A 15,150-nucleotide genomic window follows, 5' to 3' on the forward strand; every position below is an offset into this window, starting at 1 on the left:
GTACCCCAGGTGATCAGAGCCGCGCCTGCCTGGCGAAACACATTTATCTCACGCAGACAACAAAAATACACTTGAGTTATATATGCACTTAAGGGACATGCACTTCAGGATGGCTGCACAAAAACTTGCGTGACATATGCACTTGAACGCGTGTGTGGACACTTGTGAGACACACACACGCACGCACGCACGCACGCACACACACACATACACATACACACACACACACACACACACACACACACACACACACACACACACACACACACACACAGTCCTTGGACCTATACTGTTTCTGGTATATGTAAATGATCTCCCAGAGGGTATAGACTCGTTTCTCTCAATGTTTGTTGTTGATGCAAAAATTATGAGAATTGAAACAGATGATGATAGTAGGAGGTTACAAGATGACCTAGACAGACTGAGTGAATGGTCCAACAAATGGCTGTTGAAGTTCAACCCGAGTAAATGCAAAGTAATGAAACTAGGCAGTGAAAACAGGAGGCCAGGCACAGGATACAGAATAGGAGATGAAGTACTTAATGAGACAGAGAGAAAGATCTAGGAGTTGATATCACACCAAACCTGTCTCCTGAAGCCCACATAAAGAGAATAACGTCTGCGGCATATGCGAGGCTGGCTAACATCAGAACAGCGTTCAGGAACCTGTGTAAGGAATCATTCAGAATCTTGTACACCACATATGTAAGACCAATCCTGGAGTATGCGGCCCCAGCATGGAGCCCGTACCTTGTCAAGCACAAGACGAAGCTGGAAAAAGTCCAAAGGTATGCCACTAGACTAGTCCCAGAACTAAGAGGCATGAGTTACGAGGAAAGGCTGCGGGAAATGCACCTTACGACACTGGAAGACAGAAGAGTAAGGGGAGACATGATCACAACCTACAAAATCCTCAGGGGAATCGACCGGGTAAACAAAGATGAACTATTCAACACTGGTGGGACGCGAACAAGGGGACACAGGTGGAAACTGAGTACCCACATGAGCCACAGAGACGTGAGAAAGAACTTTTTCAGTGTCAGAGTAGTTAACGGATGGAATGCATTAGGCAGTGATGTGGTGGAGGCTGACTCCATACACAGTTTCAAGTGTAGATATGATAGAGCCCAGTAGGCTCAGGAACCTGTACACCAGTTGATTGACAGTTGAGAGGCGGGGCCAAAGAGCCAGAGCTCAACCCCCGCAAGCACAAATAGGTGAGTACAAATAGGTGAGTACAAATAGGTGAGTACACAAGAACGTTAGAAAAGGTCGTTAGAAAGAACTTTTTCAATGTCAGTAGCTAACAGGTGGAATTTTTTTTTATTATTATTATTTTCTACCACAGACGTGGCCGGACATTTACAATGCTAACCAGCATATATACATTTTCTTCTGTCCTCCATGGACAGGGTTAGAGAAGTGTTGAACCAACCCATCCTCGACTCAAGTCCATTACATCCAGCGGTCGACCCCACAGACGCATTCATAAATTTTAACATGCTGTTCATTCAAAACGGGAAATTTCTCAAGTATAAATTAATATTATAATATATTAGCATATTGTGCATATATAGGCATAGGTTAGGTTAGGTGTTTAGGTTCTGTTGGCGATTATTTGTATTTGTAGTACGTGGGTGAAGCATTTACAGCGTTGTGGTTCGAACACAAGTCGTCAGTGAAGCACTTGTTCCGGAAGTGTTCGAACGTCAGCAGTTGTGAGTCGTGTGTAAACCGCTTTTCATTCATAAACAGGGGGTTTGGTGGGTGGATGGAATCACTTTTGGGTCTTTGTTTGGAGGACGGGCTGGTTAAACATATAGTTCAAGGGTTTATTGAACACTCAACCACAGAAGGTGATTCGGTGCTTTGAAAAATGCTAAGCTAACCTACATACGTAAATACATAGATACACAGATTTACGTATGTCCTACATACAGTGTTTGATGTGTCTTTTTAGTTTTGGTAGGGACGCGAGTCTTATTTTCCTCAGCGTCACTCCTTTTATATGAAAGGAACAATCGGAAATGCACCCGAGGTGCCGTGTGGCTTGTCGCCCACCCACCAGTTAGGGTACCCAAGCCACCAGTTAGGGTACCCAAGCCACCAGTTAGGGTACCCAAGCCACCAGTTAGGGTACCCAAGCCACCAGTTAGGGTACCCAAGCCACCAGTTAGGGTACCCAAGCCACCAGTTAGGGTACCCAAGCCACCAGTTAGGGTACCCAAGCCACCAGTTAGGGTACCCAAGCCACCAGTTAGGGTACCCAAGCCACCAGTTAGGGTACCCAAGCCACCAGTTAGGGTACCCAAGCCACCAGTTAGGGTACCCAAGCCACCAGTTAGGATACCCAAGCCACCAGTTAGGATACCCAACCCCACCAGTTAGGATACCCAACCCCACCAGTTAGGATACCCAACCCCACCAGTTAGGATACCCAACCCCACCAGTTAGGATACCCAACCCCACCAGTTAGGGTACCCAAGCCACCAGTTAGGGTACCCAGGCCACCAGTTAGGGTACCCAAGCCACCAGTTAGGGTACCCAACCCCACCAGTTAGGGTACCCAACCCACCAGTTAGGGTACCCAAGCCACCAGTTAGGCTGCCCAACCCACCAGCTAGGCTGCCCAACCCACCAGCCAGGGTACCCAATCCACCAGTCAGGGTACCCAATCCACCAGTCAGGGTACCCAATCCACCACTTAGGGTACCCAATCCACCACTTAGGGTACCCAATCCACCACTTAGGGTACCCAATCCACCACTTAGGGTACCCAATCCACCAGTCAGGGTACCCAATCCACCAGCTAGGGTACCCAATCCACCAGCTAAGGCACCCACCCCACCAGTTAGGGTACCCAACCACCAGTTAGGGTACCCAACCACCAGTTAGGGTATACCAGTGGCTGGCTAGGAAGCTCCGGTACTACAAAGCTCACTATAATATATGTACTGTTGGGAATAGCGGGCACAGCAACCTGCCTCGCCTGTTGCACGTCCGCGTTCGATCCCCAATGATCGCTCCCTCACTCTGGGCCCGCTATCTTGATTCCTGTGATATCGTGTAGTGTAAAAACACAACAGCGCTCAATTCATCGTTTCTCTTCCCATGTAGTCACTCATGCAGGACTAAATCGCGAATTTTGGGGATATTATCAACACGTGCTGAAATAACATAGACACCCGTATGAGTATGGCATTCCATTTTCTCAGGTTGCCTAAACTAGAAAACGGGAAATCATCGCATGGTGGACTCGCGTATCCGTGGAATATCCTCGATAATTGACACTAATGGTACCGATGTCTGGCGGATGATTTCGGTGTGGTTAATGGAGAGACGTTCCGTGTTCCCGCGCTCCCGTGGAGGCCAAGACGCCTTTATCCCTGAGAGTCGCGTCTCTGTCTCTTAAAAGGCGCTTCTGGGGCGCAGGAGATCTGTGTCGCACATCTTAAGTGGGTAGAGCAGGTTGGAGGTGGGGGGGAGGGGCTCTAGGAGCTGCCTCGTGTGGACCAATAGGAGCTGCCTCGTATGGGCCAATAGGAGCTGCCTCGTGTGGACCAATAGGAGCTGCCTCGTGTGGGCCAATAGGAGCTGCCTCGTGTGGACCAATAGGAGCTGTCTCGCATGGGCCAATAGGAGCTGCCTCGCATGGGCCAATAGCAGCTGCCTCGCATGGGCCAATAACAGCTGCCTCGCATGGGCCAATAGCAGCTGCCTCGCGTGGGCCAATAGCAGCTGCCTCGCGTGGGCCAATAGCAGCTGCCTCGCGTGGGCCAATAGCAGCTGCCTCGCGTGGGCCAATAGCAGCTGCCTCGCGTGGGCCAATAGCAGCTGCCTCGCGTGGGCCAATAGCAGCTGCCTCGCGTGGGCCAATAGCAGCTGCCTCGCGTGGGCCAATAGCAGCTGCCTCGCGTGGGCCAATAGCAGCTGCCTCGCGTGGGCCAATAGCAGCTGCCTCGCGTGGACCAATAGCAGCTGCCTCGCATGGACCAATAGCAGCTGCCTCGTATGGACCAACAGGAGCTGCCTCGTGTGGACCAATAGCAGCTGCCTCGTGTGGACCAATAGCAGCTGCCTCGTGTGGACCAATAGCAGCTGCCTCGTGTGGACCAATAGCAGCTGCCTCGTGTGGACCAACAGCAGCTGCCTCGTGTGGACCAACAGGAGCTGCCTCGTATGGACCAACAGGAGCTGCCTCGTATGGACCAACAGGAGCTGCCTCGTATGGACCAACAGGAGCTGCCTCGTATGGACCAACAGGAGCTGCCTCGTATGGACCAACAGGAGCTGCCTCGTATGGACCAACAGGAGCTGCCTCGTATGGACCAACAGGAGCTGCCTCGTATGGACCAACAGGAGCTGCCTCGTATGGACCAACAGGAGCTGCCTCGTATGGACCAACAGGAGCTGCCTCATATGGACCAACAGGAGCTGCCTCGTATGGACCAACAGGAGCTGCCTCGTATGGACCAACAGGAGCTGCCTCGTATGGACCAACAGGAGCTGCCTCGTATGGACCAACAGGAGCTGCCTCGTATGGACCAACAGGAGCTGCCTCGTATGGACCAACAGGAGCTGCCTCGTATGGACCAACAGGAGCTGCCTCGTATGGACCAACAGGAGCTGCCTCGTATGGACCAACAGGAGCTGCCTCGTATGGACCAACAGGAGCTGCCTCGTATGGACCAATAGGAGCTGCCTCGTATGGACCAATAGGAGCTGCCTGGTATGGACCAATAGGAGCTGCCTGGTATGGACCAACAGGAGCTGCCTCGTATGGACCAACAGGAGCTGCCTCGTATGGACCAACAGGAGCTGCCTCGTCTGGACCAATAGGAGCTGCCTCGTATGGACCAATAGGAGCTGCCTCGTATGGACCAATAGGAGCTGCCTCGTATGGACCAATAGGAGCTGCCTCGTATGGACCAATAGGAGCTGCCTCGTATGGACCAATAGGAGCTGCCTCGTATGGACCAATAGCAGCTGCCTCGTATGGACCAATAGGTGCTGCCTCGTATGGACCAATAGGAGCTGCCTCGTATGGACCAATAGGAGCTGCCTCGTATGGACCAATAGGAGCTGCCTCGTGTGGACCAATAGGAGCTGCCTCGTGTGGACCAATAGGAGCTGCCTCGTATGGACCAATAGGAGCTGCCTCGTGTGGACCAATAGGAGCTGCCTCGTGTGGACCAATAGGAGCTGCCTCGTGTGGACCAATAGGAGCTGCCTCGTATGGTCATCATATCTTCAGCCTCGTTATTGTGACTCATCGTCTGAATCATTAACTTTATATTCGTTATAGATACAATCACCCACCATAGATTCACCAACTAGGTGAATAGATCTATAATGACATATCCAGCTTCTATCACAGACTTTCAGTCTATAATCTATTACCCAAAGCCAAAGGGGGAATGGTTAGAGGTAATTAAAAGGTAACTTATGTATTTACAAACCTTTTACACCTTTTGTAAATGGTAAAAATCATTTATTTACAGCCACACAATATGGACCAAACTCACACAAGCACTCCAATTGGGCAACCAGGCAATTTTAGTTTGTTAATCTTGTTATTCAATGAAGCTTCCCAGAGGGAGAGAGGGAGCTAACTCAGTTACAGGACTGACCAGCTGGCCGGGTCTCGACAGGACTGGCCAGCTGGCCGGGGTCTCGACAGGACTGGCCAGCTGGCCGGGGTCTCGACAGGACTGGCCGGGGTCTCGACAGGACTGGCCAGCTGACCGGGTCTCGACAGGACTGGCCAGCTGGCCGGGGTCTCGACAGGACTGACCAGCTGGCCGGGGTCTCGACAGGACTGACCAGCTGGCCGGGGTCTCGACAGGACTGACCAGCTGGCCGGGGTCTCGACAGGACTGGCCAGCTGGCCGGGGTCTCGACAGGACTGGCCAGCTGGCCGGGGTCTTGACAGGACTAGCCAGCTGGCCAGGTCTCGACAGGACTGGCCAGCTGGCCGGGGACTCGACAGGACTGGCCAGCTGGCCGGGTCTCGACAGGACTGACCAGCTGGCCGGGGTCTCGACAGGACTGGCCAGCTGGCCGGGGTCTCGACAGGACTGGCCAGCTGGCCGGGGTCTCGACAGGACTGACCAGCTGGCCGGGGTCTCGACAGGACTGACCAGCTGGCCGGGGTCTCGACAGGACTGGCCAGCTGGCCGGGGTCTCGACAGGACTGACCAGCTGGCCGGGTCTCGACAGGACTGGCCAGCTGGCCGGGGTCTCGACAGGACTGGCCAGCTGGCCGGGGTCTCGACAGGACTGACCAGCTGGCCGGGGTCTCGACAGGACTGACCAGCTGGCCGGGGTCTCGACAGGACTGACCAGCTGGCCGGGTCTCGACAGGACTAGCCAGCTGGCCGGGTCTCGACAGGACTGACCAGCTGGCCGGGGTCTCGACAGGACTTTCACAGGAATGTTTCAATCCAATTAACAAATTCTTTAAGCTTTGCTCCTTTTTCTTATTCTTTCCCCATTTGTTTATCCCATTTTCTCATCCTTAACTACCTCTTATTATCATCGTATTCTTACTATTCATCTTATTCTTACATTTTTTTTCTCACCTGTCCCTCCCTCCCTCCTCTCACACGATAGAGCCCAATAGGCTCGACAGGAACCTGTACACCAGTTGACTGGCAGTAGAGAGGCGGGACCAAAGAGCCACAGTTCAACCCCCCGCAAGCACAACTAGGTGAACACGCCTTAGGTCCGACCGAATCGACGTCGTTCCGTCACTCCGACGCGTCGTACCCGTCACAGGCTGTAGAACAACGCTGGAAACGCAGTACAGGTAAAGCACAGGAAGGACGTGTGGTAAAGGGGGGGGGGGTACTCACTGAGAGGCGTCGTCCGACGTCGTGGAGGTCGTGGAGGTCCGACGACGTAGCTCCTCGAGCTTGTCCTCCAGGAGACTGATCTTGTGAGTGGCCTCCGTCTCCGCTACCCGCAGCGCCCGGACCTGTAACACACACCTGACTCTCAGACACCTGCTGGGGCTCTTACACACCTGACTCTCAGACATCTGCTGGGGCTCTTACACACCTGACTCTCAGACACCTGGTACACCTGCTACACACATCTGACTCTCAGACACCTGGTGGGGCTCTTACACACCTGACTCTCAGACACCTGGTACACCTGCTACACACATCTGACTCTCAGACACCTGGTGGGGCTCTTACACACCTGACTCTCAGACACCTGGTACACCTGCTACACACATCTGACTCTCAGACACCTGGTGGGGCTCTTACACACCTCACTCTCAGCCTGGTGGGTCTCTTACACACCTGAGTACCACACCTGATACACCTGCAACACACCTGACTCCGCCCCCCATGATCCCAATCGAGATAAAAATCATAATCCAATATTTTGCAACTGCAAAATAATTGAGCACGCGCGCACGCGCGCGTGCGTGTCTGTGGGGGGGGGGGGGAGGGGGTGTTACAGTGTGTTGAACACCCTTCAAATGTTCACCTCTTGTGAACATAACATCACGTAATGTTCACTCTAGTTCAACTGAACGCTTCAGTGATTATTATTTGAAATCAATTTTAATCAATTTTTAATCAATTTTCAAAATTTTCCTTTTAAGAGGAGAAAACTTTAAGCAAGATTCACGATACAACATTTAGAAGGGATATGAGGACCAGGAGCTGGGATATGAGGACCAGGAGCTGGGATATGAGGACCAGGAGCTGGGGTATGAGGACCAGGAGCTGGGGTATGAGGACCAGGAGCTGGGATATGAGGACCAGGAGCTGGGATATGAGGACAAGGAGCTGGGGTATGAGGACCAGGAGCTGGGATATGAGGACCAGGAGCTGGGGTATGAGGACCAGGAGCTGGGGTATGAGGACCAGGAGCTGGGATATGAGGACCAGGAGCTGGGATATGAGGACCAGGAGATGGGATATGAGGACCAGGAGCTGGGATATGAGGACCAGGAGCTGGGGTATGAGGACCAGGAGCTGGGGTATGAGGACCAGGAGCTGGGATATGAGGACCTGGAGCTGGGGTATGAGGACCAGGAGCTGGGGTATGAGGACCAGGAGCTGGGATATGAGGACCAGGAGCTGGGATATGAGGACCAGGAGCTGGGATATGAGGACCAGGAGCTGGGATATGAGGACCAGGAGCTGGGGTATGAGGACCAGGAGCTGGGGTATGAGGACCAGGAGCTGGGATATGAGGACCAGGAGCTGGGATATGAGGACCAGGAGCTGGGATATGAGGACCAGGAGCTGGGATATGAGGACCAGGAGCTGGGATATGAGGACCAGGAGCTGGGATATGAGGACCAGGAGCTGGGATATGAGGGCCAGGAGCTGGGGTATGAGGACCAGGAGCTGGGGTATGAGGACCAGGAGCTGGGATATGAGGACCAGGAGCTGGGGTATGAGGACCAGGAGCTGGGGTATGAGGACCAGGAGCTGGGGTATGAGGACCAGGAGCTGGGATATGAGGACCAGGAGCTGGGATGTGAGGACCAGGAGCTGGGATGTGAGGACCAGGAGCTGGGATATGAGGACCAGGAGCTGGGGTATGAGGACCAGGAGCTGGGATATGAGGACCAGGAGCTGGGATATGAGGACCAGGAGCTGGGATATGAGGACCAGGAGCTGGGATATGAGGACCAGGAGCTGGGATATGAGGACCAGGAGCTGGGGTATGAGGACCAGGAGCTGGGGTATGAGGACCAGGAGCTGGGGTATGAGGACCAGGAGCTGGGGTATGAGGACCAGGAGCTGGGATATGAGGACCAGGAGCTGGGATATGAGGACCAGGAGCTGGGATATGAGGACCAGGAGCTGGGATATGAGGACCAGGAGCTGGGATATAAGGACCAGGAGCTGGGATATGAGGACCAGGAGCTGGGGTATGAGGACCAGGAGCTGGGGTATGAGGACCAGGAGCTGGGATATGAGGACCAGGAGCTGGGATATGAGGACCAGGAGCTGGGATATGAGGACCAGGAGCTGGGGTATGAGGACCAGGAGCTGGGGTATGAGGACCAGGAGCTGGGATATGAGGACCAGGAGCTGGGATATGAGGACCAGGAGCTGGGATATGAGGACCAGGAGCTGGGGTATGAGGACAAGGAGCTGGGGTATGAGGACAAGGAGCTGGGATATGAGGACCAGGAGCTGGGATATGAGGACCAGGAGCTGGGATATGAGGACCAGGAACTGGAATATGAAGACAAGGAGCTGGGATATGAGGACCAGGAGCTGGGGATATGAGGACCAGGAGCTGGGGTATGAGGACCAGGAGCTGGGATATGAGGACCAGGAACTGGGGTATGAGGACCAGGAGCTGGGATATGAGGACCAGGAACTGGGATATGAGGACCAGGAGCTGGGGTATGAAGACAAGGATCTGGGATATGAAGACAAGGAGCTGGGATATGAGGACCAGGAACTGGAATATGAAGACAAGGAGCTGGGATATGAGGACCAGGAGCTGGGGATATGAGGACCAGGAACTGGGGTATGAGGACCAGGAGCTGGGATATGAGGACCAGGAACTGGGGTATGAGGACCAGGAGCTGGGATATGAGGACCAGGAACTGGGATATGAGGACCAGGAGCTGGGGTATGAAGACAAGGATCTGGGATATGAAGACAAGGAGCTGGGATATGAGGACCAGGAGCTGGGATATGAGGACCAGGAACTGGGATATGAAGACAAGGAGCTGGGATATGAAGACAAGGATCTGGGATATGAAGACAAGGAGCTGGGATATGAAGACAAGGATCTGGGATATGAAGAGAAGGAGCTGGGATATGAGGACCAGGAGCTGGGGTATGAAGACAAGGATCTGGGATATGAAGACAAGGAGCTGGGATATGAGGACCAGGAACTGGGATATGAGGACCAGGAACTGGGATATGAGGACCAGGAACTGGGATATGAAGACAAGGAGCTGGGATATGAAGACAAGGATCTGGGATATGAAGACAAGGAGCTGGGATATGAAGACAAGGAACTGGGATATGAAGACAAGGAACTGGGATATGAAGACAAGGAGCTGGGATATGAGGACCAGGAACTGGGATATGAAGACAAGGAGCTGGGATATGAAGACAAGGAACTGGGATATGAAGACAAGGAACTGGGATATGAAGACAAGGAGCTGGGATATGAAGACAAGGATCTGGGATATGAAGACAAGGAGCTGGGATATGAGGACCAGGAACTGGGATATGAAGACAAGGAGCTGGGATATGAAGACAAGGAGCTGGGATATGAAGACAAGGATCTGGGATATGAAGACAAGGAGCTGGGATATGAGGACCAGGAACTGGGATATGAAGACAAGGATCTGGGATATGAAGACAAGGATCTGGGATATGAAGACAAGGATCTGGGATATGAAGACAAGGATCTGGGATATGAAGACAAGGAGCTGGGATATGAAGACAAGGATCTGGGATATGAAGACAAGGAGCTGGGATATGAAGACAAGGATCTGGGATATGAAGACAAGGAGCTGGGATATGAGGACCAGGAACTGGGATATGAAGACAAGGAGCTGGGATACAAGCCGATAACACCTCGACGCGCTAATATTTAAATATTTCAACTTTGCATTTATCACACAACTTGAGTGGAATTCAATTGTTGAACTGGATACCGCAGAGGCAACACGGCAGACATTGTGAACTGGATACAGCAGAGGCAACACGGCAGACATTGTGGCTAGTGAAGCAACAGCACTTGTGTGTGATAAAGACCCGGCTGTGTAGCGGGAAATGGTTTTCAATACTTGTCTGGCATAGCTGCAAGGCGACCTTCGCACGGCTTATGGCCCTCTTGCTCTCACCCGCTCCTGCCTGCTCCACAGCAGTTTATATATATATATATATATATATATATATATATATATATATATATATATATATATATATATATATATATATATATATATATATATATATATATATATTATATTATATTATATATATATATAATGTGGTGAACCGCAGGCAGGAATTTTGAACATGATCAAGGTAAACCCAGCACACAGCCACAAGCTCAACTAGGTGAGTACATTTCATTCAAAGACTTCCCTCCCTAGGGACCAGCTCCCTCCCTAGGGACCAGCACTCTCCCTAGGGACCAGCTCCCTCCCTAGGGACCAGCACTCTCCCTAGGGACCAGCACTCTCCCTAGGGACCAGCTCCCTCCCTAGGGACCACCTCCCTCCCTTGGGACCACCTCCCTCCCTAGGGACCACCTCCCTCCCTTGGGACCACCTCCCTCCCTAGGGACCGGCCTAGCCTCACCTTCTTCTTGAACTCGTCGTTGAGTCTGGCAGCGTCCTCGTGGCCCCGCTTGGCCAGGCCCAGTTCCTTCTTGAGGTCGGCCTCAGTCCTCCTGTGGACCTCCTTCACCTTCTCCATCTGTACAAGACATCAACCTTATTAATGACCACCTCCGTGAAACCTTTATGCAACCTTAATACAACGCTTATGCAACGTTCATGCACGTTAAAACAACGTTAATACAACGCCTATGCAACGTTCATGCACGTTAAAACAACGTTAATACAACGCCTATGCAACGTTCATGCACGTTAAAATAACCTTAATACAACACTTATGCAACGTTCATGTACGTTAAAACAACGTTTATGCAACGTTCATGCACGTTAAAACAACGTTAATACAATGCTTATGCAACGTTCATGCACGTTAAAACAACGTTAATACAACGCTTATGCAACGTTCATGCACGTTAAAACAACGTTATGAACCGTTCATGCAACATCAACACATCGTTTATGTAACGTTTAAACAACATTTAGGCAACGTACATGAAACATTATAACGCGCATACAACGTTTATGAAACTGATACAACGTTTATGCAACGTTAATATAGTGTTTATGCAACGTTCATACGTTTATTACAAATATAATGTCATGACCTCATGACCCCCAGGCAGCCCCGCTGGCCAAGGGCCTGGCCAAATGTCAACAAGTGTCTCCGGTAAGTTTAAAAGGCTGGTTAAAGCAACAACAGTTTACTGGGACATATAAACAGTTCACCGGAAAACAATGAGGAACTAAAGCTCTCTGTATACAACTGATATACTCAAGTATACAACTGGTATACTCGAGTATACAACTGATATACTCAAGTATACAACTGATACACTTAAGTATACAACTGATATACTCAAGTATACAACTGATATACTCAAGTGTACAACTGATATACACGAGTATACAACTGATATACACGAGTATACAACTGATACTCTAATCAGAACAAGGAGCTTCAACACAGCTCTCGTAATCACTTTAAGGAACATCAAGGAACTTAAACACAACTCTGGCAATCAGTCACAGGCATTAACTGGCCCCACTCGGGACAGGCAGACACCAGGCTCCAACCCGGCGCAGTGCTACACTGACCCAAGTAACAGGCTGGTAGTGACGTCATACATTAATAAATTAACCTTTTATGAGTAATTAATAATACATACGGTAGTCTGACCCACTAAACAGCATTATCTTAATAGATTAGTAATCAATAATTTGATTACTAATTAGTATTACAATAAATTACGACATAGGTCAAGATTTGGACGTCTCACCTCCGCCAATCTGGCCCTTCAAGAAAGTGGTAACGAGAGAACCAGGCCATTATCCTCTTACGGTAGCACGCCGAGGAGCACAGTACATATACCCACTTACACAGAGATTAGAAAGTAGAAATCTGAACTATTGTGATGAAATGGGAAACTATTTTTGGCATGTGTTATCTAAAGATATCTGCCAGCATCGTTACACTCGCGGCTTGACTGATGCCTCCAGGCAGCATCATCATCTCAGGAGCGGCTGCAATACGTCAGGCAGCATCTTCATCTCAGGAGCGGCTGCAATACGCCAGGCAGCATCATCATCTCAGGAGCAGCTGCAATACGCCAGGCAGCATCTCAGGAGCGGCTGCAATACGCCAGGCAGCATCAACATCTCAGGAGCGGCTGCAATACGCCAGGCAGCATCATCATCTCAGGAGCGGCTGCAATACGCCAGGCAGCATCATCATCTCAGGAGCGGCTGCAATACGTCAGGCAGCATCATCATCTCAGGAGCGGCTGCAATACGCCAGGCAGCATCATCATCTCAGGAGCGGCTGCAATACGTCAGGCAGCATCATCATCTCAGGAGCGGCTGCAATACGCCAGGCAGCAGCATCATCTCAGGAGCGGCTGCAATACGCCAGGCAGCAGCATCATCTCAGGAGGGGCTGCAATACGCCAGGCAGCATCATCTCAGGAGCGGCTGCAATACGCCAGGCAGCATCATCATCTCAGGAGCGGCTGCAATACGTCAGCCAGCAGCAGCATCTCAGGAGAAGCTGCAATACGCCAGGCAGCATCTTCATCTCAGGAGCGGCTGCAATACGTCAGGCAGCAGCAGCATCTCAGGAGCGGCTGCAATACGTCAGGCATCATCATCAACATCCCAGGAGCGGGTGCAATACGCCAGGCATCATCATCCCAGGAGCGGGTGCAATACGCCAGGCATCATCATCCCAGGAGCGGGTGCAATACGCCAGGCATCATCCCAGGAGCGGGTGCAATACGCCAGGCAGCATCTTCATCCCAGGAGCGGCTGCAATACGTCAGGCAGCATCATCTCAGGAGCGGCTGCAATACGCCAGACAGCATCATCTCAGGAGCGGCTGCAATACGCCAGGCATCATCATCCCAGGAGAAGCTGCAATACGCCAGGCAGCAGCATCATCATCCCAGGAGAAGCTGCAATACGCCAGGCAGCATCATCATCCCAGGAGAAGCTGCAATACGCCAGGCAGCATCATCATCCCAGGAGAAGCTGCAATACGCCAGGCAGCATCCTGATAATCCCTCATCTCTCCATCAGGACATTTACCACTAATGGTCCACTGATCTCCTAGATAAATCCCCCAATGTCTCCTTCACCAGCTTCCTCCAACCCGGCACTTCCGTAGCCCGGCACTTCCGTAGCCCCGGCACCTGTAGCCCCGGCACCTGTAGCCCCGGCACCTGTAGCCCCGGCACCTGTAGCCCCGGCACCTGTAGCCCCGGCACCTGTAGCCCCGGCACCTGTATCCCGACAACAAGGGCTGCAACACCGTCGTGACGCTGGTGGTCTTACTGTTATGTAAGGCCAACATTCTCAAAGTTCCGCACCTGGCCCAACTCCGTGGACTACCAGTAGTTGCCACCCGTAGAAAACTGAGCTGAGGATGGATTACAGCTCTTGCTTGCAGTTTCACCAGGTTCCTTATATGATAGTTCCCTATATGATAGTCTCAAAGTACATTCTCATGAAATAAATGAGTTCGTAGGAGCAGGCTTGAGATGAGCTGGGGTAGGATAACAGCTCTTGCTTGCAGTTACACCAGGTACGTAATTTGACAGCCCTTATGAACCCTAGTCTTAGTCTCTCTCCAAGAGAGAGACACCCCCAGAGAGAGAGAGAGAGACCCAGAGAGAGAGAGAGAGACCCAGAGAGAGAGAGAGAGACCCAGAGAGAGAGAGACCCAGAGAGAGAGAGAGAGACCCAGAGAGAGAGAGAGAGACCCAGAGAGAGAGAGAGAGACCCAGAGAGAGAGAGACCCAGAGAGAGAGAGACCCAGAGAGAGAGAGAGAGACCCAGAGAGAGAGAGAGAGAGAGAGACCCAGAGAGAGAGAGAGAGAGAGACCCAGAGAGAGAGAGACCCAGAGAGAGAGAGAGAGACCCAGAGAGAGAGAGACCCAGAGAGAGAGAGAGAGACCCAGAGAGAGAGAGAGAGACCCAGAGAGAGAGAGACCCAGAGAGAGAGAGAGAGACCCAGAGAGAGAGAGAGAGACCCAGAGAGAGAGAGAGAGAGAGACAGGGAGCCAGAGACAGAGACAGAGAGAGAGACCCAGAGAGAGAGAGAGAGAGACAGAGACAGGGAGACAGAGAGAGACAGAGCCCACCACCAAACACCTCCATATAATCACCACAGGCACCCGTGACGGGAGGCACCACCAGAGTCTCTCAACATTGTGGCAGAGTGCCACCGACGCCCCCCACACAACAATATCTATATCCTGAATACTTGATGAACTGTTACGGCCAGAACACCAGGCAGAACACCAGGCAGA

General features: G+C 51.8%; 1 protein-coding gene across 3 annotated transcripts in view; it reads right to left on the reverse strand.

Annotated features, from left to right (window-relative positions):
* The window catches only part of LOC123753533 (trichohyalin), a 460,426-nt gene that overhangs the window by 209,692 nt on the left and 235,584 nt on the right, over window positions 1-15,150 (reverse strand). For all 3 annotated transcript variants that reach the window (XM_069311058.1, XM_069311057.1, XM_069311059.1), the window contains 2 exons: window positions 11,310-11,426; window positions 6,855-6,976 (listed from right to left, as the gene is read on the reverse strand). In XM_069311058.1, the coding sequence (XP_069167159.1) occupies window positions 6,855-6,976; window positions 11,310-11,426 (239 nt within the window). The remainder of the gene's footprint in view (window positions 1-6,854; window positions 6,977-11,309; window positions 11,427-15,150) is intronic.

This window comes from Procambarus clarkii, chromosome 69 (assembly GCF_040958095.1).
Source record: "Procambarus clarkii isolate CNS0578487 chromosome 69, FALCON_Pclarkii_2.0, whole genome shotgun sequence".
Taxonomy (NCBI): Eukaryota; Metazoa; Arthropoda; class Malacostraca; order Decapoda; family Cambaridae; genus Procambarus; species Procambarus clarkii.